This window comes from Stegastes partitus, unplaced genomic scaffold, assembly GCF_000690725.1.
Source record: "Stegastes partitus isolate 25-593 unplaced genomic scaffold, Stegastes_partitus-1.0.2 Scaffold1183, whole genome shotgun sequence".
NCBI classification, from domain to species: domain Eukaryota; kingdom Metazoa; phylum Chordata; class Actinopteri; family Pomacentridae; genus Stegastes; species Stegastes partitus.
Window position 1 is genome coordinate 83965 of NW_007578914.1, and position 26811 is coordinate 110775.

General features: G+C 43.5%; 1 protein-coding gene across 4 annotated transcripts; it reads left to right on the forward strand.

The window, feature by feature from the left end:
* Positions 1–9889: 9889 nt before the first annotated feature.
* On the forward strand, positions 9890–26447 carry ppfibp2a (PPFIA binding protein 2a). Of its 4 annotated transcripts, XM_008297073.1 has the most exons (23): positions 9890–9968; positions 11659–11745; positions 12715–12828; positions 14462–14593; positions 16455–16730; positions 16971–17063; positions 18394–18505; positions 18734–18766; positions 19376–19437; positions 20095–20173; positions 20322–20446; positions 20554–20621; positions 20710–20770; positions 21005–21143; positions 22032–22173; positions 22595–22723; positions 22931–23081; positions 23267–23378; positions 24417–24505; positions 24655–24777; positions 25179–25304; positions 25400–25588; positions 25688–26447. In XM_008297073.1, exons 1-23 carry the CDS (start codon positions 9921–9923, stop codon positions 25907–25909), a joined length of 2712 nt encoding a protein of 903 aa, XP_008295295.1. In that variant the 5' UTR covers positions 9890–9920; the 3' UTR covers positions 25910–26447. The 4 variants fall into 4 exon arrangements, with proteins under 4 accessions (XP_008295295.1, XP_008295298.1, XP_008295296.1 ...); XM_008297076.1 differs by lacking the exons at positions 16455–16730; positions 18734–18766; XM_008297074.1 differs by lacking the exons at positions 9890–9968; positions 11659–11745; positions 12715–12828 and adding an exon at positions 13426–13567.
* The last annotated feature ends 364 nt before the right edge of the window (positions 26448–26811 follow it).

Here is a 26811-nt window from a genome sequence, read left to right on the forward strand (position 1 = left end):
TTTGTCTCCCCTCCACTCTGGACCACGGGGGCAGTCAGATGTGAATCAGAAATCACTCAGCAGACTCCAGCTGGGACTGAATGGAGACGCCAGACAAGAAAAAAGAGATCACATCAGGACATGCATGCTGGTCAATCATAGCACAAGAGCGTAGATGCTTCATGCAGCCTTTCCCCGACCGAGCTCTGCAGTTTGGCAGCCTGATGACCGGTTTGACTTTCTTGTAAACGGGTCTTGATGATGTGTCACCATCCACCTTTTCATGCTGCAAAAGTACAAGGCAGCAGTTATTCTCATCTCACTTTGCTCTGCATCAAAGGCGTTCTGCTAGATTGGACAGCGGGTTATTCGGGACTGGTCATTTCCACAGCGCCTGTGATGGAGGGAGAGCGGGAGCAGCTGAGCGGCGGTGGAAGGGAAACTATATCCTCTGTACTTGTTGCTATAAAACAAAGTGAGATATAATATGATAATACAGCAGACGTCTGCCTGAAGAAGACCTAGTAGGGTTCTCAGTCCATTATAGTTTTTTCTCCTCATAGGATGTTAATATCTGGGTGATTTGAAACAAGCATTTTGCTGTTCTGATGTATTTTAAGGCTAAATCAATGTTTGGCGGCTTTTTAAACATGAATAACTGAAATAAAAAACTTGTAAAAATCTATTTAGCTGTTGTTTTTTAAAGATCTGATCATAAATTAGCACTACTACACAACCAACTGTTTGTTTTCTTTACATGTAGATGCATTAAATTGGTAATTACATTGTAATAACACTAAAATATGAGCGTGCAATGTTTTTACATGAAAAACCGTACGTACAGGGATATAATCAATAATAACTAGATCACTGTAGATTGAGTGATGTATGTTGTTCAGGATTTAAGTCCAGGACTCAGCAGACCAGCTAACAAACTACAACTACAGCAGAAGCCCCACCTGGTGGTCAATGTTATATCCCTTTAAAACCTGTCTGGTGAAGTAGACCCTGACATGCCACAACATCTACCAGCAGAGGAAGGAGGAAGAAGTCTATTTATATGTTGGATATATTTTTTTACTGTGGTCTGAGGCTCTGAGGCTCTGATTACAATCAGCATCACGCTCCATTAGAAGCTACTCCGGGACACGAGGCTCCAACAGTTATTTTCTGAGCCGCGTCTGTCCTGTAGAGACCGGATGCACGCCGCTAATGCAGGTGTAACTGCTTCTATTAATTATGCATCGTCGACTCCCACAACAAGGAGAATGCATGAATAAAACAGTGTCCTTATTAAGTAAAACAACGAGAATACAGATTTTAATTGCCTCTGTTGGTTAAATTATGCAGAATTCCAAGCGGAAAGGTTCAACTGTCAGCCTTTCTTTAAAATAAATAAATAAATAAAGAATAAAAAACTGCGAAACGGATATGGACATGTGCAATAAATCCAGAACGAGGTCGGATGAGGTTTTGGGTCAGTTTAAGGTAATAATGTTTAACTGCAAATTGCAATTTAAACAGATTCAGCTGCATATGACAATTTAATCTCTCCTACATTTTGATGAGATTTTAAATGTTATTACGTTGTAAAGCGTTTACTATTTCAACACCACACTGCAGGAAGTTAGTTTAGTTTTGCTGATGTCTAATTACTTTTGCGAAGTAGAGACTGTGGACACATGCAATATTTAAACAACTCGATTGTGGTTTCTAACGTGACACTGTGAGAATCTCATCTGTAATATATTCTGTATTTATGCAGCCTGCTGACTTTAAAGTTTAAATAATTCAAAACGCACACATTGGAGAAACACATTTGAACGCTATACCAAAGAAGAGTTTATTGTTCCAAATGTGTGTTCCTCAGGCGGTACGTTTCATCAACCTACATGTTGTTGTGACTGTTAACAATTTGCATTTAGCTTCAAATCAGCGCTGACAGCAGCACACCATCTTGACACAACATTGTCGGGTTTGCTTCCCCTTGTGAAACGTTATTATTAAAAATGACAGGAAGATACAGTGTCATTTAAATAAGGGTCACTAATCGACGTGGCCTCTTAATTGAAACGTGACGACTTGTGCGTGGGGTCTGACAACAGGGGAGAGGAGAGGAGATCCACGACAGGAGCGATTTCATCACACCGCTGATAAAAATGCAGGTGCTCCCTCTTACCATTTGTTTTATTCATTAATCTCTGAGTATGCTCTACTAGAGACAATTACCGTTGACTAGTCTCACTGAATGAAAGGAGATGATTAAAGGACAGAAATGGATTAGGTCTTCTATGAATCACCGGTGTCGATAATTGGTTTTACCGTGTGTGCATGAAATGTTAAAAAAAAAAAAAAAGAGAACACAAAATAGCGCTTTTTTTTTTTTTGGTCCAAATATTTCAAAACTACAAATATCATTGTTTTATCACAGTTTCTGACCCCTGATGGTTAAATCCTCTTTAATCGCACTGCTGTTAAGTACTTCGCTTAGAGAGACGAGGATTAGAGAGAGGATGAAAGAACAACTAGAAGAAATTGGGGAGAATCGGAGAGCGTGTCTTGATCTCATCCTCGGGAAAAGCTCTCCATTTTCCACTTTGCAGCGTGAGTGTGACAGATATAAACAAGGCGCTGGGGTAGCCTGTCATGCGCTGCGTTTCATCTCACCTTTGGGGCAATAATTGCTCCCATCAGCCGGGTCAAGATGGGGCTCAGTGAAACCCACAAACTGACCAACCGCTTGGCGTCACCTTCACGGAAATCGATTTTCTGCTCCAGCTTCATCATGCTGTCATACGAAGTCGGTGTTTCCCAGTTGTTAAGTGACTCCACATTTATTACTGTGAGTTTGTTATTGGCTCATAGTTGGTCAAATAATATCTTGTTTTAAAATTGCATTCCACAGAAATCTTGATGGAAATGTCACAACACCAGGGGCGCCGCTTTAGCTCACCTGGTTGAGCTGGTGCCCCGTATGTAGGGGCTACAGTCCTGATGTGGAGGTCATGAGTTCGAATCCCGCTCATGGCCCTTTCCTACAAGTCCTCCCCCCAAACTTTTCAGTTTCTCTCCTGTCTCTCTCTCAATGTCACAACACTAAGAAATGCCAGTCCTAATCGACAGATGGTTTGAGAGGCGGGTGAAAGAAGCCATCTACGTCAAACCTGAAAGACCGTCCCTCTGAGGCGTCACCTCTCACCTGTTTACAATTTTTTCCGAAGATCTCTCCCCAGGAAGATGAAACAACATCCACACCTAGCCAGAAAAGACCCTAACGAACTCCATTGTGGCAGGGGGAGCACTAACGACTCACATAACGAGGGGGAGGAGCAACAAACCCCCAATTGAAACTCAGGTGTTAATGGCTCCTTAAGGATATAAGTATGTGGAACTCCCAACTAGTCAGTCAGAACTGATGAAGCCTCTTGGATGGAACATCGTCAAGGAACTCAAGCAAGTCCAGCTGCTACGATTAATCTACGAGTATAACAGTCCTAATAGTTGCTGATGGGTTCTCCCCATGCAGCGTGGGTTCTCTCCGGGTTCTCCAGCTTCCTCCCACAGTCCAGAAACATGTTGAGGTTAATTGGTGATTCTAAATTGTCCGTAGGTGTGAATGCGAGTGTGCTTGGTTGTCTGTCTCTAAGTGTAGCCCTGTGATAGACTGGTTACCTGTCCAGGGTGTCCCCTGACTTCACCCTAAGTCAGCTGGGATAGACTCCAGCACGAAGCGGTGTATAGATAATAGATGGATGGATAGTTGCTAATGGTCTTTATAATTCAACCCTAAAGCCCAAACTCAAGTCACAGTTGTGCAAAACTGTTATTAAGAACTCATTCTTCACATTTCCAAATCCTGGAATAAACTCATCCGACCGCATTTTCGCAGGCAACCAAATTGCCAAATCACATAAAAAGCAGCAGATGCACAAAAACAAAAGAACTTTTCACCGAGAAAAATTCTGTGTGAAACAATCTACGTAGCACATCCAAAACTCTGAACAATTATTAACAAGCTGTAACCCGGTGACACTGTGAACGTCTACATCTTACCCGTGTGCTGTCTGAGAAGCTGATAAATGTACAATGACAGCAGATGTCGAATGTTGGAAATGAAAAAAAAAAACCCCAAAAAAAGAAAGAAAGAAAAAAGTTTCCCTTTCTTTGTTGTTTTATTGTAGGATTAGACTTACCTCAAAGCTCGCCAAGTGATACTTTAATCCTCCATCAATAGAGAACAAAGCTTTTCACTATTTGGCAAGGTTACGGAGAACTTTTAAAACCATGAAAAATGTTGTTTCTTAAGTCTTTGTATTCAAAATGGGTTCCCAACAATAAAATCAGTCTGACAGGGTGTAAACAGGTTCCCCGTTAGGCCTCTACGAATGCAAAAATAATAACCTACATTTCTGCTCTCTCTGTGGATTCAGATGCCTGGACTTGACCAGGGGCATGACCAGGGTTTTGTTCAGCGCTACAAACCACAAGTCAAGACTCTGACCTCCTCACACCTAACATCTGCATGTGCTCTGGGGAGGCGCAGTGTTGAATAATAAAAGCGAAACAACAGGTCAGCGAGGATGTACTTTCCTATGTTGGTAGCCAAAAGACAGCTGGGTGGACTGACACTGTACATGGTGAGGGGAATAGATATCAATAATCTACACCAGAGAATGAATACATTAATGAATGTACAGTGGGATCCAAACGTCCGAGACAAGAAGTGAAAATTTGCATTAGTTTTACATTTATTCTGATTCCTTTCTCTGCAGCGTACTCCACTCGTGCAAGTTTTCTGCAAAAGCTGACAGCCCGTGTTACCCCAGCGTGATCTGACAGTGCTCCAAAGTGCTTCTTGTGATGTCAGGAATGCTTGGCTTTCTCATTCTTCAAGTGCCCTCATAAATGTTGAATGGGGTTGAGGTCAGGTAACTGTGGAGGAAAGTTCACGACAGTCAGCACTCCTTCCTCTTCTTTGGTCTTCAAGTACTTCTTCAAAGCTTTGAGGTGTGCTTGGGCTCATTATCCCGCTGCAAGAATGAATCCTTCAGCCACAAAGATGCACACCAGAGGGCGGGGCAAGCCTCAGAAAGACTGGAGCGCCATTTCTCCTGAGTGTCATCCCATTACAAGCTTCAGTGGACGGGGCAAAAGGGAAATCTGACCTTTTGCACAAAGGGGTTAAGGTGGTCAGTGACATGAATTTTGCTTTCATTTGTTAGCCGATTGAGAAATAAAGAAGATTTTTCTACATCATTCTTGTGCTTTCAGTCCATGAACTTCCTGGTTTTGTTCCATTTACATTATATTAAATGTAGTTGTCAGACTTTTGGACCTCTCTGTATGTGCCACTACATACATATTCATGCATATTTTCAGTAACGACCTGTGACGATGACAGTGTGTTGTTTTCTTTGACTAGTGATGCACCCTGTTGGTTGTTCTGTGAACTTAAGCAAAATATGACTGGTGACATAAACATAAGGTACAAACACACATCAAGTAAATTATAGTGACAAACTGTGAACTAGACTGAATCAGATGTAATCATAGTGGCAACAGGAGGAGTGGAGAATGGATAAATAGATGCAAATCAAGAAAAAAACTAAATAAAACAAATGCATCTCATCCACTGTTTTCAATATTAACTTTGACCATGGAAAGTAATTCATATTTTATTTTTGCTTTTTCATGATTTTTCTTTTTAAAAATGCTTTACTACTTTTAGTTCAACGAAAGTTTCTTAGAGGATAATAAGGTGTTACAACAAAGGATGTTTAAATCTTAATGTAACAACTTCTTATTTCTGATCAGGTTTTATGCAAACATAAGCATGAGTTCTACAGATTGCTTGACTGAATGCATTATGCTTTTTCTCAGTTCGGGTCAAGTGACATTTCAACCCATCCATCCATCCATTATCTATAAACCACTGAAACCTCACTAGGGTCGTGGGGGGCTGGAGTCTATCCCAGCTGACTCAGGGTGAAGACAGGTTCACCTGGACAGGTAACCAGCCTATCACAGGGCTTAGAGACAGACAACCAAGCACACTCACATTCACACCTACAGACAATTTAGAATCACCAATTAACCTCAACATGTTTTTGGACTGTGTGGGAGGAAGCCGGAGAACCCGGAGAGAACCCATGCTGCACGGGGAGAACATGGAGACTCCACGCAGAAAGATCCGGAGCATCCTAACTGGAACACGAACCGGCAACTTTTCCTAACATTTTGGGTCGATTATCCAACTCAGTCCAATGTGATTATTTTTTTTTGTATCTGTTTTGTAATACTTTTGATCATTTAAAGCTGTTTTATCTGATTTGAAGTTTAAGAATGTGTTGTATATATTTTTCCTTTATGAATTTATAATTTTAACATTCACTTTACTTGAGCAGACTTATTCTAGGCTCTTTCTGGGGGGATCTTATGGTTTGTGCAGGTATAGATCCACAAGTGGGACGTTTGCCATCTACTTTGTACTTCTTTTTTCGGCGTCGATGTCGACCACCCACCCGACCCGTCCTGTAACATGGACCAAGGAGTCCGTGTTACGAGACAAGGTCTGTTGTGCCGTCACACCAAAACATCGTCAGCGTTGTGCTGCATAGGTAGAAAGGTAATGCTTCGCTTCAGCCCAGACTACAATTAGTAGATAGTTCAAGCTGTAAGAGCTCCGCATCAAGAGTTGAGCAAACAGGAGGTTGAATTCAGAAGAGCAACTGAGCCCATGGAATCTCAATACTTGACTGTCGACCAACGGTGCTAATCACTGCGCCATCTTGCAGCCCTTATATGAACTAATAGTGACAAATGACGTTTCTTGGTGGTTAATGTTTAATGTGATCATCGTCCCAAAGGAAGATTTTCCCGTCATCACAAAGATCAACATTTTTTTCAGTGGATTCACCTGCAAACTCTGTTTTGTTAGACCAGAGTAGCAACAAAACAGAGTTGTAAAGTAAATATCATTACATCCTAAGTGACTGCTGTGTGCGAAAATCGTTTTTATTTCATGCAAGTCAAAACTCTAATACGAAATCAATGAATGAAATATTACCAAACCCCGAGCTCTGATGGGTGGCTGCTTTCTCCAGCTTGTGTGTGCGTTGCTTTTCATTAGGAATTGTGTTCTCTGTCATCAGCGTCAATCAAAATCTGCAGATGTGACTCTTCGTTTTGAACTCAACAGTAAAGCGCTGATTTTCTTCCTTTTATCTGATCAAAACTCATTCTCTAAGGTGTCTTTTGTAGGGCCAAAGCGTACACAAACACCGAAAACAAAGAGGCAAACTATTCTAAATATGAGCTTCGGCCTCGTGCGAAAAAACAGAGCTGACAATGGGGAGGGCTCTGGTCACAAAATGAGAGGAGAGTTTAAACCCAAAAGCCACATTCAGGAGGTTATTTACTTGGGAGCCACTCATGTGTCAGGACAGCTGTTGTAGCTTTGCTCTAAAAGGATCTAAGTGCAACACGAAAAGGGGAGTAGTCTGCAAAGTGCTGTCCTTCTGCCACACATCTCCCTTCCACCAGCTAACACTCTGCTTCACACCAGCGAATGAGGCTCGGCTAGTGCTGCTTGAGAAGACGGTGTGTTGCCATGGCGTCGAATGCCAGCCACATGTTGGAGGCTGCCTTGGAGCAAATGGATGACATTATTGCTGGTAAGAGTTTCTGTTTCTTTATCAGAGTTTCGATGGGGCTGCCCAGTTTGTAATTGCAGGCTTCCATAAAACCGGCACTACTACCCACATGATTTCGTCCTGGCATGCTCAAATATATACACATATATAGTACACAGAAGAAGAAGAAGAAGAAGAAAAACACCCTAAGGATTATATAAATTGTGGCGGATAAATTACAAACAAGAGAGAAAAGAGTTTCTGCAGCACTTGTTGACAATGAGATGAGTTTGTACAGAAGAACAGTAAGATTAGATAAGCACTTCTGTAATTTTCGCCTTCATTACTTCTTATTCACTGAGTGTTTTTGTACTTTTATTACTTCCCTCACACTAATTGCATAAACTCCAGCTTACTTTCCAGCATCCCTCTCCCCTCCTCGACTGTATTTTCAACCCGAGGTGCCACATTTTAGTTGCTGCTCTTTGTCACAACCACACTGGACGGGGTTAGAAGACAAAGTTCTATAAATAGAGGTGACGGCGCAATCATTAGCACACCTCGGCGAAGAGCTACACCGAAGATAACAACTAATAATCGCACACCGTCAGTGAAAACAAACCCGTTATGTCCGTCGTACCTTCAGTTTAACTTCAAACGACGTATATGAAAAGGATTTTCTGAAGCTGAGACGTGGTGATTACAGTAACTACTACTACTACGAGCCGAACCTCTAATTTGTGGATTTCTGAAGCCGCAATCAAAGTGTGATGCTATTTACATCCAGTGAGCCATGCGGGAGCATAATAGTGCCCTCAAGAGGTAATTTGTGGAACTATTGTTCCATCCATCTTGCTGTTCATTTACATGCCAGTGCAGATGCCCGAGAGGTCGCAACAAGAAGTTAATAGAATGCAAGGAACCATCGATCAATCACGTTGAATAAGTTGCAGAACTTTTATTTCCTGTGTTTCCCTCCTGTAGGCAAAATGTGTGAAGGCCTGTTCAGTGCTCTTGTACAATTAGGCGGCCAAGATTTCCAGTCCTCAGAGTGTACCGACCAGTTGACCCTTCCCCCACGTATGGACTCCGCCCTCAAGGCCCTTCAGCTGACCGAGGCCCTCAGGGCAGTGCTGGAGGGCCAGGGGAGCGAGGAGGAGCAGGGCACCCTCAGGAAGCAAGTCTCCACCGACACGGCCAATGTTATACTGAAATGGCTGGAGAGGGATGAGGTGAGTACGGGTGAAAGACACGCCGTGACAGGATTACGCAAATCAAATCTCAATCTGAAATATCCAAAATCCAATATACGAGAAAGGCTCCGTTAAGAGAGCAGCGCTGATGCATCATATTATTAGTCTCTTTCTACAGAGTTCATGGGTTTTATTAGTTTGTGATCTGGTGGTCTTTGATCCTGGTCATCAACATCTGGAGGGCTTTTTCCTGTCTGCTGAGAAGTACAGAGCTGGAAGTGGGATCTATTGTAAATGGCACCGGTAATGAGATCCAGAGCTCCTGTTTAAAGTAGAAGCATACCCTTTCCACGGTCCATTCTCCCCTCTTTTTTTTCTCTTTTTTCCATTTCTACAACAGTTTTCTATTTACCTGCTCCAAGTAAACCAGTATTTGTTGTTTCTACACGACTTGAACTTGTATTTGAAACTGTCACTATAACACTTTCCCTCCAGCCTCCCCCTCCTGAACTCGTGCCTTTACTGACTTCTACACCACATCTGACAAGCATGTGCTGCAGAAAGTTTCCTCTCCCCTGTCGTCCCCCCCCAACCCTTCAGGAAGCCCCGCAAAATTAGCTTTACAGAGAGGTACGTCAGACAGTGCAAGAGAACGGGCCACAGACAGGCAGAAGAAAGAGACGGAGAAAGGTAGGACAGCAAAAAGATGAAAGATCATGCATGAGACGCAGCAGAGATGTGGAAAACACTGAAGCAGCTGGAGCATGTATGAGAGAGAAACAGGAGGAGAAAAAAAGGGGGGAGTTAAAAAGAAGCAGAAAAAGGGGAAGAGAAGAAAGAAAGGGGAGCACAGCCAACTGGCATAGTTTGACTTATTCAGCTCAGCTCTAAAAGTCTCAGGCAGCCCAGACTCCAAACCACACGGACCTAGATCCTCTGTGCACAAGTGAAGTATGGAGGGTCTGTGAAAGGAAAACACAGAGGCTGCAGCACAGTTAGACTGTTTTTTTTTTTTGTTTTCGCTGCGAATCTTGTGCGTCCGTCCTGCTCGGTGCTGCAGGTTAAATTCTTGTTTAACATACAAAAAGTCAGACCTACAGTACAATGGGCCTGCAGAATGGAGTACGATATTGATTTCTACAAACATTTTGCCTGGCTCAGAAAGGTAAGACATTCCCCACTTGCATGTCCGCTCTTCATACCTTCCTCCTGCACCGTCTTTGTTGTTTTGCTTATTTTTTTGTTGTTGCAGCGTTCTTGCTTTTCCAGTGTAATTACAGTTGCCATGGTAGATAATTTGGGAGGAAGACATGTTTACTCTGTTTAGGAGAGCGCTGCAGAACATGCGACGCACGCATGGACTGGAAAAAGTTAAAGTAAAAAAAAAAAAAAACCATCAGCATATTGGATTGCAGACTTACTGCCGTGCAGATGTTTGCAAATCAGCCTGTGAATTAAATCTAACTTTTTTGTTCAAATGGAAAGAACATATTTTAACAGACGAGCCAAAAAGTGCATCTTCAAATAGCTGACCGGTGAGGTAACGTGAGGGGTTTAAATAGTCTGAGGAGAATAATAAATAAATACACTTCCTGTCACTTTAACCTGTAGAGAGTCTTTGGAAAGCATCCTGCTGCCATTAAGAAGTCATTAGTTATCATTGAAGATCGACAGAGGAAGACTTTTCATGTGTAGTCACATGTTAAATATTACCTGCAAGGGGAGTGTTGTGGATTTAGAAATCTCTTTATAACAGGAGGTATGACTAATAATCCTGGCATGACAATACACTGTGTGTTTGTTTAATGCTTTAAATGCTAAGAAAACACAATCAGCACAGAAGTATTTATTGGTGAAAAGACTTTTGACAGGATGCTTACTCACTTAAAAAAGATGCTATGCACATAAATACAGTTGCAGATGCATCTCAGGACGACAACACGACAAACTACAGCTACAAAAAGCCTCAAAACGTCTCTAAATGTGTCAGCAGTGATTTAAAAATTGAAGGAATTATGTCTTCCAGGACACAAGTTTAGTTTGAGCTCTATTTTACACTTTTTTCCCCCCATCCATCACTGTAATTCTTGAATATCTGTTTCAGTCCTTCACACTATGTCTAGGCCTCACTGGAGATCAATCACATTATAAAGCCATGTCCCACAACAAGTGTTTGTCACTGTGTTAGCCAAGATTGTGGGAATAAAAGAAAGTTCCAATATATTTCTGTAGGGAGGAGGAGGCAAAAATGTAAGCAGATTAAAGTAAGCAAGGTGAAAAACTAAGAATACCAACAAGCGGCTACAGGAGGGGCAGTGGGGAGCAAATAATGTTCATAACAAAAGGTCAAGAAATGGTTGTAATAACTTCAGTAAACTCAAATATATGGCTCAATTCAGTGCTTTTAAAAAAAAAGTCTGATGCCAGGAATTTAAAGGCTTAATAGTAATTTCACATTATTCCAAACCACTCGAGCTGGTCGGTTCGCAGTGATGGACGCTGGGCTACATAATGTTTCCATGATTGTGGTTGAAAGCCTGGATCTGGGAGAAACTGGAGCTCATTTTGGTTGCACGTTACTTCCCTTCCCTCCCCTTCAGTCATCTGCAATATCCTTGGACTACACTGGCAGTCCAGACTTCAACCAGCGTTTTCTTCCCACTAATCAGCTGGTAGAAATATGTTGTACACTTTTAATACTGGATTAGGACCCTGTAAACCTCTTACAGACTCCGCACACATCACTGACACAATGGGAAGTTTGAGAATTGTGTGTGAGGCTTCGAACCAAATTAGACCCACTGGGTTCTGTGTTAACTACCTACTGAATCTAATAGCTGACCTCTATTCTGAAGGTAAACCTCCACTCAAATGCTAACAGCGAGTCCTACCAGGAGCGATTATCACGTCTGGAGGGAGACAAAGAGTCACTAATTCTGCAGGTGAGATTAGTCACGCCACTGGATGTTTTTTTTATTTTCTTGCATGGATGTTGTTGAAGCATTTCCGTCTGCTTGTATGTATAAGATTTAGGAGATCTATTAAAGAAAAAAAAGCTGCTCCACTGGCAACACCTTTATCCTCAAATGCCCAGACACCTGTTCATAAAGGTGAATCAGTGTCATGATCCTGCTCAAACAAAAGAGGAGATATGATACCCCACACTGTCAGAGGAACAGTTCAGATATCAGCGTTAGAGGAGAACGACGAGGAAGGACAAAGGTAGATGGGAGCATTGTGTTGTAAATGTTGCGCAATCGCGTGTCACCGTTCCCCGTGCATGGGTGAAGCAACAGTTATAAAGTGGGTTTGGTTCTGTTACAACACTAGAATGTCTTGTTTGGTGTTTGCCTGTGTGTGTGTGCCTGCATGCGTAGGTGTGTAGCCCTGAGGACTGGTGAACAAGTGCTTCAGAGACAGGTTGAGGCTAGCTGCATCATGTAACATGTAGATGTGTGTGTGTGAGAGCAGGTGTTTGTTTCTCATAAAACATTCCTTTGGAGAAGCTGTTCCAGTCGGCTGCTTGGGCCCGCCTGTTAGCACGTGATTAGCTATTGTGTGGTCGTAATAGTTTCAGATTTACATTGAACCTATGTTCCGCTGACGTCGCCGGAGTCGCTCAAGTGTTGCAGCAAGCAGCTACCGAGGCACAAAGGGTTGTTCATTTCTTCTCAAAAGAAATGTTTGATCTGGCACAGAGGTAGACGTTTTGACAGGGAAAAAAAAGAGCAATTAAGTGGAAATAGCTGATATTAACGAATAGCAGAAGTCTGCAGTCAAAGAGAGAATCTGAAAGAATTTTGCAAGGCGCAGGCGGCAGTTATGGGATAAAGTTTGGAACTAAATGATGATGAAAAAGAAAAAAAAAGTGTTGTCATCTGTAACGTCTTTCTGTCCACATGCGTAAACAGGTGAGTGTGCTGACAGACCAGGTGGAAGCTCAGGGGGTGAAGATCAGCGACTTGCAGACTTCTTTGGTGGAGCATCAGCACAAACTCGACTCCACAGAGGAGATGCTACAGCAGGTACTGACCTCACATCACGCCGAACTGTGTCAGAACACCTCACACGGAACTTTTCCTAAACCCGTCCCAGTTTAATGTGTTACTGGACCCAAGTCAGGAAAGTCTGACTTCCACCACGCAGGCATCCAGGACTATTATATCAGATGTTTGAAAGCACGTGGCCCTTGACTAGTCCATCTATCTTCTAAATACGACTCTCATCCAGTTTTTCTCATAAGCTGCAGAATGTAACTCGGGGATGAGCTCCCGCTTCCTGGACAGAAATTCCTCGCTAAGATTCCATTGGATCTGGCTGCAGATTGCCTTGACAACCAAAATATTTAGGACGCTCAGACTCATTCCGGGACGGTGCCTCAGAGTGTTCGTCTGGTTTACGCAGGGCCCGGACTAGTCTGTCTGGGCAGGTGATTACAGCAGCAGTAGCCACACCTCCAAACCTGTAAGTCCCAGAACTTTGCACATACAGGCCTCCACGAAGAAAGGAGGGAGAGAGAGGACAACAGAGGGAGGGAGAAAGGAAGAACAGCTTAAATAGGTGGAGATGTGGGAGGGAGAAAGAACAGGGGTGGCGCTCCTTTAAGAGTTAGAAGCGTCTGTCAACTTAGCAGAGGCTTTGCTAAACAGTACAAAGGACACTGAATGGAATGGATGTATGAAACTTAAACCGACACACTGGAAACCACTGCATCCGTGTGGGAAAGCTCCACATGCTGCAGGCAGACACTGGGAGATGAACCAGGTACTACATGTCACTCTTACATCTGACTGTTTCAGCCTGTTCTGACAAATTTCACACGTGCCAGGAATGCGCCTCGGCTATCGGATGAGTCGAGAGCTTAAGCTGTAAAGTTTACTTCTACGTGCAACGCCGTGTGTGTGTGCGCTCAGAGTACCAAAAGGGCAGCCGGGGCTGGTTTCTCGGAGACGTGGTCATTATGAGGCTTTGGACCTGAGCCGTAAATCTCTTCCCGGTGACAAAGCTCTAATATTTTCCATGTGCGCTCCAGAAGAAGCCCAGATATTTTCCGAAGCCGCGGCTTTAGATGAGATGTATCCATATGTACCGCTCGGCCTGCCTCGGATGCTCGTTTCTGAGACTTTTAAGTGATTTAGCACCTGCTTTGACATCAACCAAATTAGTAATACATCTGCCTGCATAGTCTGGCTCTCGATGCCTGACAGCCATTGGGGACAGAAATCACAGAATGGTCTAGTCTCCCTCAGCACCAGGTCTGATTGGCAGCCGTTCACACATAGACACACAGAGGACAGGAAAATGCACCTGTCAAAGTTATTTTGATGTTCTCTCTATGAATGTTTTGCATGCTTTTGGTACCTCTCTCTCTCTCACTCTCTCTCTCTCCCCCTTCTGCTGTGTACTTTGAGTGAGCTGTGAAATAGGCATTATAAATAGTGGTCATGGGTTGTGTATATTTAGCCACTCAAACAGCTTCTGAAACCAGTGGGGTTTCAGCGCACTGTCATTACGGAACCGGTAGCTCGCTGTGCCTCACACTTTAATGTCACCTTTGTTCTGTGAGTATCTCTTGTGTGTCACCGAGGCGCCGATGTGCTCGTGTGCGTCGCTTCATGCTCTTGCTGTGTGTGTTGTTGTTGTTGTCGTTGATGGCAGGAGCTCCTGCACAGAACGTCACTGGAGAGCCAGAAGCTGAGTCTTATGGGGGAGGTGTCCTACCTGAAACTAAAGCTGGCAGACATGGAGGGAAAACAGGGCCATGGGGCTGAAAGGCAGCACAAAGCAGAGGTAAGGCTTCGAAACATGACCATCAGAAGGGTTTCATTTTTAATGTGTACCACACTACGTAGGTGTGGTTATGCTGTTCGTCAAAGTTTATTTCAAAGCTACCGTGTATCCATCAAACCAGCCGCCTTGTCCAGACTTGATTTACTCGCTTTTTCTTTAATTACAAGCACAGTTTCCCCGAGTTTGAGCGATCAATCAGCTTACTCCGACTACGACTTTGCGACTACACTTCATATTCTTAATTGGCAAATTTGTAAATGCCTTGTATCCGGCTGACCTTACAGCTTGTTTCGCTGAGAACCATTTACAACAAGTTGGGATTAATTTAGCCAAAATCAGGAGCTTTAATTTTTCTTCAGTCCTTGGAAATTCGAACGTAAACTCTGCCAGGAGTGACGAGGGCACACACAAAAATCTGCTTTGTGTTCTCATGGATCTAACCTTGAAGTCAGCTGCTGATTTTATGGAAGACCATAAACACTTTCTGGAAGGATGGAGGGGAACATTCACCCAAACCCTGGCTCTGTTGTTCCTGGGCAAAGTCTACAGGAAAAAAAAAAAAAGTCTCCAAGGGGTTTTCTTTTTTTTTTGGTCAGTCTAAACTGAATCATGTATTTGCTTAAGACTGATGTGTTAGGTTACCAGCATACTTCCTGGGTATTCAATGAATTTGAGAAAGGGAAAGCAGGGAAAGCAGAACTGCGAGCAGAAAGGATACTGTAATGTATGCAGTTACCGTCAAAACACCGCTGGTCAAAGAGCCTTTGTGTCCTCAGGTTAAAAGAGTTCAGGCGTAGTGGAGCTGGCATGATGGATGACGGGCCAAATATGAGTGTGTGTAGGCTTCAGCCCAGAGAATTTTGTTCTTGGTGGTGGGTAAAGGTTGAGTCGGCCATTCTTGGAAAAAAAAAGACCCTCTTCCTAATCGAAGGTGTTATTCTAAAAGCAAAAGTAAAGACTCATTTGAATATGTCTGAAAGTTTATGAATTTGTATTGCTAAGCTAATGAAAAAACAAAGCAGGTTTAGCAGATGCCAGTTTATCATTAATTCTCAGTTCTGCTTTTACAATGTGAACAAACCCAACGTTCCCTTTAACAGCAGATTAAGGAGAGCAGGGAAAAACACATTCTTTCAACACTTTACTGGCCTCCCACGTGCTGCCTCTACTACACAAACATGTCCACGCATATGCAACACACACACACACACTCATGCAACGTGTGGAAGCCTCCTTTGCCGCGGAGCCAGTAAGCTCATAGTTAAATTTAGCCGCGGAGGCTCTCCATATCATCTGTCATATCCGCTGTACCGGACCCCAAGTGAGACTTCCTCTGTCCACAGTCCGAGCATAACTTCGGCTGCTGTTTGTGCTCTTTCTGAAGGAACACGGGCAGCGATCTGCTCTAAATGATGGCCGGAGGCAAACCCATTCACCCCTGTTGCAACTGTAATTTATCAGCGCAAATTACCATTGAATTTAGCAACGATGGCACAGCTTTGTGTTAGCGCAGGCACGGTCGACGCAAGAGGCTTGTTAAAGCTCATTAACAAACACAGAACAACATGTGTTTCCCCGGATCAGATGAGACTAACTGGCTCAACGTGTTTGTGTACCGGGAAGAGCCAAGAGTCTGTGTGAGGTTTATATGTATTTATGTATTCAGACTCAGGACCAAATATACACTTTCTTGGGATTTATAATGCCATCAACAAACTGATTTGAAAGGTCACTTCTATTATGATGGATTCAGCCACAAACACGCACACACTTTCCCCACAATGTTTTCTTTCCTTTCTCCTTCTAAACAGTTCTCTCAATTCTTTCCCCCCCCTCCTCCTCCTCTCGCTGTATCCGCCAGACTGTAGTGAATTTCATTAGTGAGCTGCAGGAGCAGATGTGTCAGTTTCAGAAGGAGATCAATAGCAAGATCCAGGAGAAAAAGGCCTTGGAGATCCCGGCTGACAGCAGGTCTCCTACGGCTTGCCCCGCTGAGTCCGCTGAGGGCCAGGCCTCAAACCCGGGGGTGTCCTCAGGGGCGATGCACAAACTAGAAGAGGCTCCAGATGGGAACACACACAGCCCCAAAGAGGGTAGCTCAGACGCAGAGCAGCAGTACCACTGTGGAGGAGAAAGCGTAGGCAATGCCCGTCTGCATGACTTGCAGTGTTGTGTGCAGCATGGGTTGTCTCAGCGTGTGTGTGTGATGCTAATTAAAAGCATTTCATTTACCAAATATCCTCCATGCCAGTGTGCAAAAACGGCAACTAATCATAGATATCTGTAATGGACCCAACTAAAAGGTGCATTTCGTGTAATTTGTGAAGGTGTAGATTGTCCAACACTTATCTAAATCTCCCCGTGTTTTCTGTTTCAGGGCCTGCTCAAGGAACTCAGGATTCTCAAGGACAAAGTGGAGCACCTGGAGGATCAGAAGCTACAGTACGAGAAGAAACTCAAAGCGACAAAGGTAACAACAACTAAAGAAAAGAACGCTCGTCGGACTAAACTCCGCCGTCGGTGCCTAGATTCCACCGCTAACTGTCCACTCGATTTTCCTAAACGCCGTCCAATGCGATGTTCCAGCCAGTTAAGTGAGTCATTCCCTTTTTGCTCTCTCATTCGCAGACACCTATGTTTTCTTAGGACGTCTGAGAGCCATTTGCTCTCTATTTTGAAGCACAGCCGAAATAGATTTAATAACGGCTTCGTCCTTTTATATTAACTACTTCCGTTCCATTATGCCTCCTTTTATTTTATCATCTCTCTGTCTTCCCAGTAGCTGTCTGTGTCTGTGAATCGGATCTGTTCTATCGTGTTGTCATTCTACTCTTTTGTCATTCAAGCAGCAGTGTGATTGTTTTTTTAAACTTTAAATCCATTTGCTCACAGCAGACGAAGAGCTAAATATTGCCTGGACAGCTACAATCACAACACGACTGGCTTGAGGGTCATGTGGGAAGACGCTTTTTTTTTTATAATGTCGCAATTATCCAAAAATACCTCAATCGTTTTGCTCAAAGGAGGTCCGCAGGGTTTGTTTTTCAGTGTGAATGCTATAATTCAAAAACTCGCAGCAGCAGCAGCTCTGCAAAAGTGAACAACATTTTTGCTGAAACCTTTTCCAGGTTAGAACTTTGCTCAGATTGTTTTCAATCAAGCCTGGAAAATCTGGTTGTACGTCGGAATAATTGGCTGCAGATGCGAAAATGGCAGATGCCGAGCTATTTAAAGTGCATTTTTCTGCGCGAGTTTGTGTACATCATCCACCGTTTTTAAACAAACCAGTGGCGAGCTATGTTTTGACGACACGAAAAGCCAAAGGATGATGTGGTACTTGAGGTAAAAGGTGTATTTTCCTGTTTTTTAACTTTCCTCTGCGCAGCGTGCAGACACAACTCACTGGCAAACAGATCAGCCTGGACTTAACTTTACTGCCATCTGTGTGTTCTTCCTGCAACTTGCATCAAAACAAACTATTAACTCCAGACAGCAGTGGCCTAACATTTGTTCGTCTAGCACTCAGAAGAAGGAACATTTCTGTCCTTTTGTTGTGGGTGTTTTATTTATCTGCACTGGTGGAACAAAATGTTAGTTTCTTCCCAAATGTGGTTTTCAAGTGAGGACAAGTACGAGCACCTAAAGCTGTCTTTCTTGTGTGTTTTTGTGAATGTGTAGGAGCTTTTGGCGAGGGTGTGGGGGGGGAGGATGAATGTTTAAACAGGCATGTGTTGGCTCATACACTTGTACAGGACTGCATGCCCTCTCTGCTAAGATTCCTCACTGTGTGTTACCCACAGGCAGAGATCAGCAGCCTTCAGCAGCTTCTGCTCAGTAAGAACGCTGAGATTGAGAGCTTACACAATCAGCTGCTAGCCAGACCCTCTCTAACCAGCGAGAGCACAGAGAGAGGTAAGCAAAGCACCCGGCTTCAAGCGCTCATAAAGCTGCCAAATAAAATAAAAAACAAAACAAACCCCAACACCTCCCTTGTCTGACAGAGTCACCCATCCTGATAGGTGACACAGTTAATGACTCCTCGTTGCATTCGTTAACTTTCAGTAACAGCTGTGGGAAAAGTGTGTCTTGGACGGTAATAAACTGTCTCATCACGGGTTTCTGTCTCTCTCTCTCTCTCAGAGGAGATGTACAGGAAGAGGCTAAACACCAAATGTAAGCCTGAGCAGAACCTAATGAAAATCACTTTAAACCCACGGGCCATGTCTACTTTTTGATCCTTCGTTTATTTCCTTTCTTCAGACATGTCTCTTTATTTTATTATCTTTTTTGTTTCCTTCTGCTCTGAGGGCTAGCTCTGACAATCATCAACTGGTTTCTAAAATTACTCGACGCACTATCTCCCTTCCCCTTGGCTTTGTTGTCGTCTATATGGATTCCTGAAGGAGTAATGTCTGTTCGTAATTTCGCTCTGTCACAGATAAACACCTCTCTGGGGTATACTTGCTGAGTATAATCATTGTCACTCACTGCCGATGCTGTCTGTATGCCTGTTATTGTTACAGAGGAAGGGTCTGTGGGCCCAAATATGTAAAAGCTGACACGACTAAAGCTGTGATTGGTCGATAAAAAAAGGCTTGGATTAATCTAAAAATACATGGTTTAGACGGCACTCTAGCGAGGAACATGCTTGCATGTGTTTATGCCTGTCCTTTATTTTCTAAATAACTACATTCCACTAAACAGATCTGTTCAAAATGCATATTTATATATATGACAGCTGCCTGTACAGATTAATAATCCGTGTGGGGTTTCTTCTCATAGATCAAGAACTACAGAGGCTTAGGAGTGGAATGAAATCACTGGTAGCAGCCAATGATGAAAAGGTGAGTTAGCAGTGACCTGTAAGCCTATCCTTTCTCTGTCTCTTCAAAACAGCTGTGTGTGATTACACAGTATCGTCATTAGTGTTACTACAATGTAAAGCGCGCTACCGGCCCGTGAAGTGAATCATAAGGTTAGAAAGTGGCTGCTTTTAGATGTTGTCATTTCTCAGCGGCACCGCCCTCCCCACCGCTTATAGCACAGAGGGGCTTTTGTATTCTCCCTCCCGGAGTATCTCGGACTTTAAAGACTTGCAGACATGGGCCTACATGTGGCACACCAGTGAAGACACACACACACCCCAAGGCGAGCCATTTCAGGCGAAAGCCACATTCGGCCTCCCTTCTGCCAAGCCTAATTTTGGAGCGAGCGGCATTAAGAGGACCATAGCGAAAACCAGGCATCGGCACCACTTCAAAAAACACACACTCCTCGCAGCTGGTTACCACAACTAAGATTTCCAGCCAGGCCTGTGTCAATCCCCTCCCTATCCATTACTTTGATGTAAAGGCCATATGGTAGAAGAAGGAGCGTTTGTGCGGCATATCGCTCCCTAACAGAGCGAAGCGGCCGGTCCGTATGTGTGTTCCCTAACCTTAGATAAACATTGCAAATTGCGTTTTGTTGACCCTGAACCTGCCCAACCCTGTTTTCTGCAGGACCGACGCATCGAGGAGCTCACTCTGCTCCTGAATCAGTGCAGACAGTTTCGAGAGGTCGCTCACATCACAAGGCAAGGTAATCAGCTTATTCCCTGCCTTAACTTTCCACTCGCAGTATTTGTACTATCTTAGCAGAACACTTGAGCAAAATGAAACCCAACACACTTCCCCCTTTTCTTTTTTTTAAGAAGAATGTGCTCCACTGCTTCTCTTTGTTCCCGTAGCTCCATCTACTGTTCGTTCATTGTCAAATGGGAGGACGATGTCGAGCAGCAGCGAGGAAGAAGAGCACGCGCTGATGAGGAACGCTGACAGTGCCAGCGCGAAATCTGAGGACGTGAAGTCCGAAGTGGGTTCAGAAAACATTTCAGCTCGTCTCACGTTGGTGAATTCACTGTTTGCATGAACTGTATTTAGTCTGTTTAAACTCTTAAACTAGACTTCTACTTGTCACAGGTTTCGACCAGCAGCTCCTCCTCCCAACAAACGTCTCTTTTATCGGTGTCAAAAGAGAGCGATTCGAGGTATTCAAGCAGTATCTAGTCAATGAATGATTCCAAGATCTCCCAGTAGGGTTTTATTGAGTTTTTTTTTGTGCTTTTATCCTCTCAGAACAGAAGCACAGACTTTATCGAGCAGCATGAACGACTTACCAAATGGACACTCACACAAGGTATGCTTTAAACATACAAATAAAACAAGAAAGGCCTCTTTAGATAAATATAATAAATGCACATCTTAAGTTTTCAACAGGCTCCTGTGCTTGTTTTATTCCATGATGAATGCATCAGAGAACCATTCATTCAGCATTATAATCCACACGCATCCTATTCACAGCCGTCTTTGTTGTTCAGCAACCTCACTGTCTTTTTTAAATTTTATTTCTGTCTGCGTGTGGTTCATCCAGGCTGCTTCGGGTGACACCAGAAGTCAGACGCTGCCCGTGAATTCCTCTCTGTCAGAACAAAACGGAATCGAAGACAGCAGCCCTGAAATCCAGAGTCAAAGGTCCCCAGACGGGAGCGAAGACGGAGACTCCAGCCAAAGTAAACCCCCCAAGATATTAAGTCGAGCCTCGCAGAGTGTTATTTTTGGTAATTTACGATATGACGGATAGCGCGCTGTAATGAGCCCTGGAATACTGTAGGATCAGTCGTCCCTCTCTGTGAAATAGGCCGTAGCCTGGTAATTCCCATGAGTTAAGGCAGAACTCACATTCGGAGCGAACCGCTCCCCTTTGACCAGACGACCACTGCACGTTTGATGGCGGCTAATTGCAGAGGCTCCTGACAAGACAGATGGGATGATGGGATCAGCTTTCTTACCAAACACACCCTCTCTCTCCTGCTCTGATTGACCACATTTATCCCAGCTCCACCCTTCCACCAATTTTAACTCGGGCCCCACCCTGATTCCTCCCCGCTGCGTTCTGCTGCCGACTGCCTGCAGTTCATATCATAAAGATCGCACCTTGTAAAAAAAAAGTAGCTTGAACTCTTTCTTTTTTCAAGGGGCATTAACTGATGAATTATTTGCTGAACTCAATGGTGTGTAACCTGCTACTGAATAGAGCATTGTGAGGAGGCAGACCACCGCACATGTGCTACTTTGCTCTTAATGTCCTGTTTGGTATTTAAAATTTAAAAAAAAAGCTTTTTACGGCTTTCTACTCACCAGCATTTTGTCTTTAACAGAGCCGCAAATACACCAAGTCTGATCTTTTCATAGATGTCGTTCATCAAATGTGTTTTGTTTGGCAGGATTGCGGCGGGACTTTGTTCGCTCAAATTATTTTCAGTGAACTGCTATTTTCATCCAATTAAACGCACCTATGAAATGTTGCGTAATCTAACTGGCCCCTCAAGAGCACATTCAAACAAACTGAACCGCAGTCGCATTAGACTGACCGTGGGTTTTTGTGTGACCTCTTAAAGGAAAGCCGGAGAAGGCCGACGACAGCACTTCCAGTGATAATTCTCCGGTTCATTCTGGGGCGAACACGCAGCCCGGCCAGCGGGCGGTGGGCTCACCGGAATACATGAAGAACAACAGGAGCTTCAAGAGGCTCTGGGGGAAGTGAGTGCCACAAAATAGATGAATATATACTTGAAACAATGATCACTGGATAGGACAAAGGAAAGCACAATCAAACAATGAGGAGGACATCTTTAAATGCTATTTTCATCTAAATAGCTTATGGTATACATGCATATGACATACAATAAATTAATATAACACTGTATGGCATCTTTATAAACTACTGCTTTGCTACCATACTGCCTCTAAAGTACAAAAAAAAACACTTAATTTGCTATTTACTGCACCAAAACTGTCAGTTATTTAAGTAACTGGGTAAATGTGTTTCAGTTATAAGTGAAAAATTCAAAGTGTTTCCTATTATCGACTCTATCTTCTGTCTTTTTATTAAATTTGATAACAATATAGTGAGTGCTTACATGTTGATTATTTTACATGAAGTGTGCTGTTATCCCTACAGACTTCGGAGAACCCAGTCTGGAGGCTTCAACGCAGCAGATCCAGATGTGGGTCAGTTCAGAAGAGGTGGACTGCGAGCAACAGCTGGACCCAGACTGACCAGGACCCCTGAATCCTACGACTCTGCTCGGTACAACTCAGTGTTTTGTTATCAATAAAGTCACAATTCTATCATGACATCCCCACCGCCACCATCATGTCATAAACGGGCAAAATGAGAAGAGGCTTCAGGCTCTTTAAATGTGTTCGGCATTTACTGTTAATATTCAAAAGAAGAGCATTGCAATAAAATGACCAGTTCCTTGTCTAATCTCCCTTTTTCCATTTGTCTTGTCAGTGATCTGAATATTCCGTTCAGCCAGTGGACCAAGGAGCAGGTGTGCAGCTGGCTGGAGGACTATGGACTGGGTCACTACGTCAGCCTCAGCAGACAGTGGGTTGAAAACGGTCAGACGCTTTTGTCCGCCTCTCCTCAGGATTATGAGAAGGTCAGAGAATAAACACGACTAGAATACCTCAAATGTAGACCTAAATCATATCGCATATTATAAACTAATACTTTCAATATGTATAAATATTAGGTCACATCAACTATCAGTAATTTACACACATGCAGGTGAACAACCAGTTATACTGATGTTTCATAGAGACAAACTGTTCTTTCTGTCCTTAGGAGATGGGAATGAAGAATCCACTGCACAGGAAGAAGCTGCAGCTCGCTCTGAGAGCATTCACCACTAAAGCTGTAGAGAAATCAGCAGAGCTAGACCACATCTGGGTCACACGTAAGGCTCTTACTCTGCATGGAGTCATTTAAAGTCCTTTTCTGAACTTTTGCAGAACAGAACTCCTCATGCAATAAACTGAAGCAATGGACAACCACATTGAACGTGATTTGACGCCTGACAGCTGATGATGGTTGTCGCAGTATTAATCCTGTTCAGGACTTTCGGGGTCTTTTGGATCACAGGCCATTTGGTTTAGGTGACAGGTGTTGTTTTTCATCCATCCATCCATCCATTATCTAACATGTGACGGGCTGCAAGGTGGAGCAGTTGGTTAGCACTGTTGCCTCGCAGCTAGAAGGTCGCCGGTTCGCATCCGGGATCTTTCTGCATGGAGTTTGCATGTTCTCCCCGTGCAGCGTGGGTTCTCTCCGGGTTCTCCAGCTTCCTCCCACAGTCCAACAACATGTTGAGGTTAATTGGTGATTCTAAATTGTCCGTAGGTGTGAATGTGAGTGTGCTTGGTTGTCTGTCTCTAAGTGTGGCCCTGTGATAGACTGGTGACCTGTCCAGGGGGCCCCCGCCCTCACCCTGAAGCAGCCGGGAAAAAATCCAGCCCCCCATGACCCTAGTGAGGATTAAGCGGTGAATAGATGATGGATGGATGGATGTTTTTGGACTGTGTGGGAGGAACCCGGAGAGAACCCACGCTGCACGGGGAGAACATGGAGACTCCACGCAGAAAGATCCCGGGTGTCCTCACCGGGACACGAACCACCAACCTTCTAGAAATGAGGCAACAGTACTAACCACTGAGCCATCTTGCAGCCCCATTGTTTTTTCATTTTTGAGGATTTTATTTTATTTTTTTAATATAAAAAGAGGGACATTTGTTTTGCATTTAGAACCAGAAATATGTCAACTTATAAGAAAATGTATTTAACATAGTATAGAAGTCAACAAATATTCTGCACATTTTCTTTTTTGGGGTCCAATGGATCCTGAAAGACCTTCTTCATATGGAAACATGAAAAGTCCTGAGCAGGGTTAAAGTTTATTGAATGAAGTGCATTCATGTCTACTTTTCCCCCCTTCTAGGCTGGTTGGATGACATCGGTTTGCCTCAGTATAAAGACCAGTTCCACGAAGCTCGAGTCGACGGCCGGATGATACAATATCTCACAGTGGTGAGCCTTCATCTTGCACGTCTGCACTGTAACATTTCCTCTGAAAGTTTAGGCCTCGCATTTCAAAAACACAAGTGCAATCACTGGTATAAATCTGTCTGGCCTACTTTTCACGGGCGCTCACTGGTGTTCTTTTTCTGTTCACTCAGAATGATCTCTTGACTCTAAAGGTTACCAGCCAGCTCCATCATCTCAGTATTAAATGTGCTATTCACGTCCTTCATGTCAATAAGTTCAACCCACACTGTCTTCGACGCAGGCCAGGGGAGGAGGTAAGCCAAAATAGAAAGCAGTAAGTGGAAGCTGAATCAGTAGTTTGAACCAGAGTGTGTTGCATAAAGCAGTTCCTCTGCTGTTGAGCTGTATTTTGTATGCAAATCTGAAATCTTGACGCTCCAAGCAGAACATAAGAAGGATATTAGAAAACAAATTTATCAACTGTTTTACTGAGATACCAGTAAACCCTGATCAGACGTCATCACATCAGTTGGCCACAAGATGGCGACAAATGAATGTTAAATGTTTTTTAGCCACAATTTTCTTCTTAAACAAAACTGCTTTCAAATGTTTTCAAGGGTAGTTATTGATTTATTTATAAGAAAGTTCAAACAAGTACAAGTAAAATAAAAAGGGGTGTTATTCCAAAGAGTATTTTTACTTTTAATCTCCTCAGAAGCAGCCGTCTCCCTCAGAGGTGGTGCAGTGGTCGAACCACCGTGTGATGGAGTGGCTGAGGGCCGTGGATCTAGCTGAGTATGCTCCTAATCTACGGGGCAGCGGTGTTCACGGTGGGCTCATTGTAAGTACTGTAAATGGTGAGCTCGTTTTTCCAGATCCCACTGACATGACGTATGTGGAGAGACCCTCATCTTCTGTCCATCTGCTCCTCTGCAGATCCTGGAGCCTCGTTTCAGCTCAGAAACTCTGGCGCTGCTCTTAAATATTCCTCCACAGAAGACTCTGCTCCGCCGCCACCTCGCCACCGCCTTCTCCGCCCTGATCGGGCCTCAGGCCACGCAAGAGAAGCGAGAGTACGGCAACGCCACGGGCCACGTGCCCCTCACTACCACCGCTAAAGTAAAGGTATGGCACTGTTTAAGTCAGTAAGTCAAAATGTTGCACCGCTGTCGCAGCACGACATTAAAATGATTTATTAATGCCTTGACCTTTCTGTGTTTCCAGCCAAAGAAGCTCGGCTTCACCCAGTTTAGTCACCTGAGGAAGAGGAAACCTGATGAATCTGCGGATTACATCTGCCCCATAGACAGCGCGGCGCTAACAGTGAACGGCGTTTCTCGCTTGTCCTCTTCAGCACATCGAGGCCTCAGCCCCAGTTTGGACAGACCGGCTGACAGATGGGAACACGTGGGGACAAAAGCTCAAACCAATGGCCCCAAACAATAATTTAATAAATAAGAGGGTAGCTCCGCCCTCTCCGCCACACTCCTCTCTCTCTCACTGAGTGACTTTATAAATCAGTGGAAATTCTAATGCAGATATTTACCCAAGATGCACCCGTGAGGTGATTTGCTGGATGGGCTGCGAAGACGCTGTATTTAGCAGGCAGTTGATTTAGCAGTTGATTGCTGGTAATGTATTTTTAATCAGGTGTTGCTTAAACAGTATTCATCTTTAACTGGTGATGATTGGTGACGTTGTTTGAATTGTTCATGAAAGCTGCTCTCTGCATTCCTTATACAGTTGGATTCCAAAGCTTATACTCTTGCTTTAAAGCGATGCATTTTTCTGACCATTTTGTACGTAAACTTCTGTAGATTTCTGTTAGAATATCGACGACCTTTTTCTTGTTGTATATCTGGATTGTCTGCACAGCATCATAACTGACAGCAGCTACCTTAAGAATGGATGTGTCTCATTTATTTTCTGTATGACTGACTGGAAAGAAAAAATTCTGAAATTAAATCATTTTTGATTCTTGGCAGCACACTTACTGTTTTGCACATTCAAATAAGGCCTGTTGGAAGATGGGATTCTTCTACTTCTTCTTCTCTACAGGCTGCCCTGTTTCATGAGATCGGGTACTTGGTTAGCGAGATTTGTTAACATTTTTGAGAAAAAAGACCCAATTACACTAATAGACACTATTAAAAGAAATACTTTTGCTGTTAGCTGGTAGTTTAATACTAAAACTGTCTTGGAAAGATTCATAGAATTTAAATGTCGGCTATATTATAGCAGTATACAGTAACAGACGCAGTTTTTAGGGTTAAATTTGAGCTCATTAGCATTGTTGCTGTATATGTCATGAACTATGGTGCAAGAACTTTTAATGTTTTTTAATGTTT

What these genes read in the sequence shown, in the direction of transcription:
- ppfibp2a (XM_008297073.1), top strand. Translation starts at nt 9,921, where the DNA reads ATGGAGTACGATATTGATTTCTACAAACATTTTGCCTGGCTCAGAAAG. An exon ending in ACCACTGTGGAGGAGAAAGC is followed by an intron (nt 16,731 to 16,970) that starts GTAGGCAATGCC and finishes TTTCTGTTTCAG; the next exon opens with GGCCTGCTCAAGGAACTCAG. An exon ending in AGAAACTCAAAGCGACAAAG is followed by an intron (nt 17,064 to 18,393) that starts GTAACAACAACT and finishes TGTTACCCACAG; the next exon opens with GCAGAGATCAGCAGCCTTCA.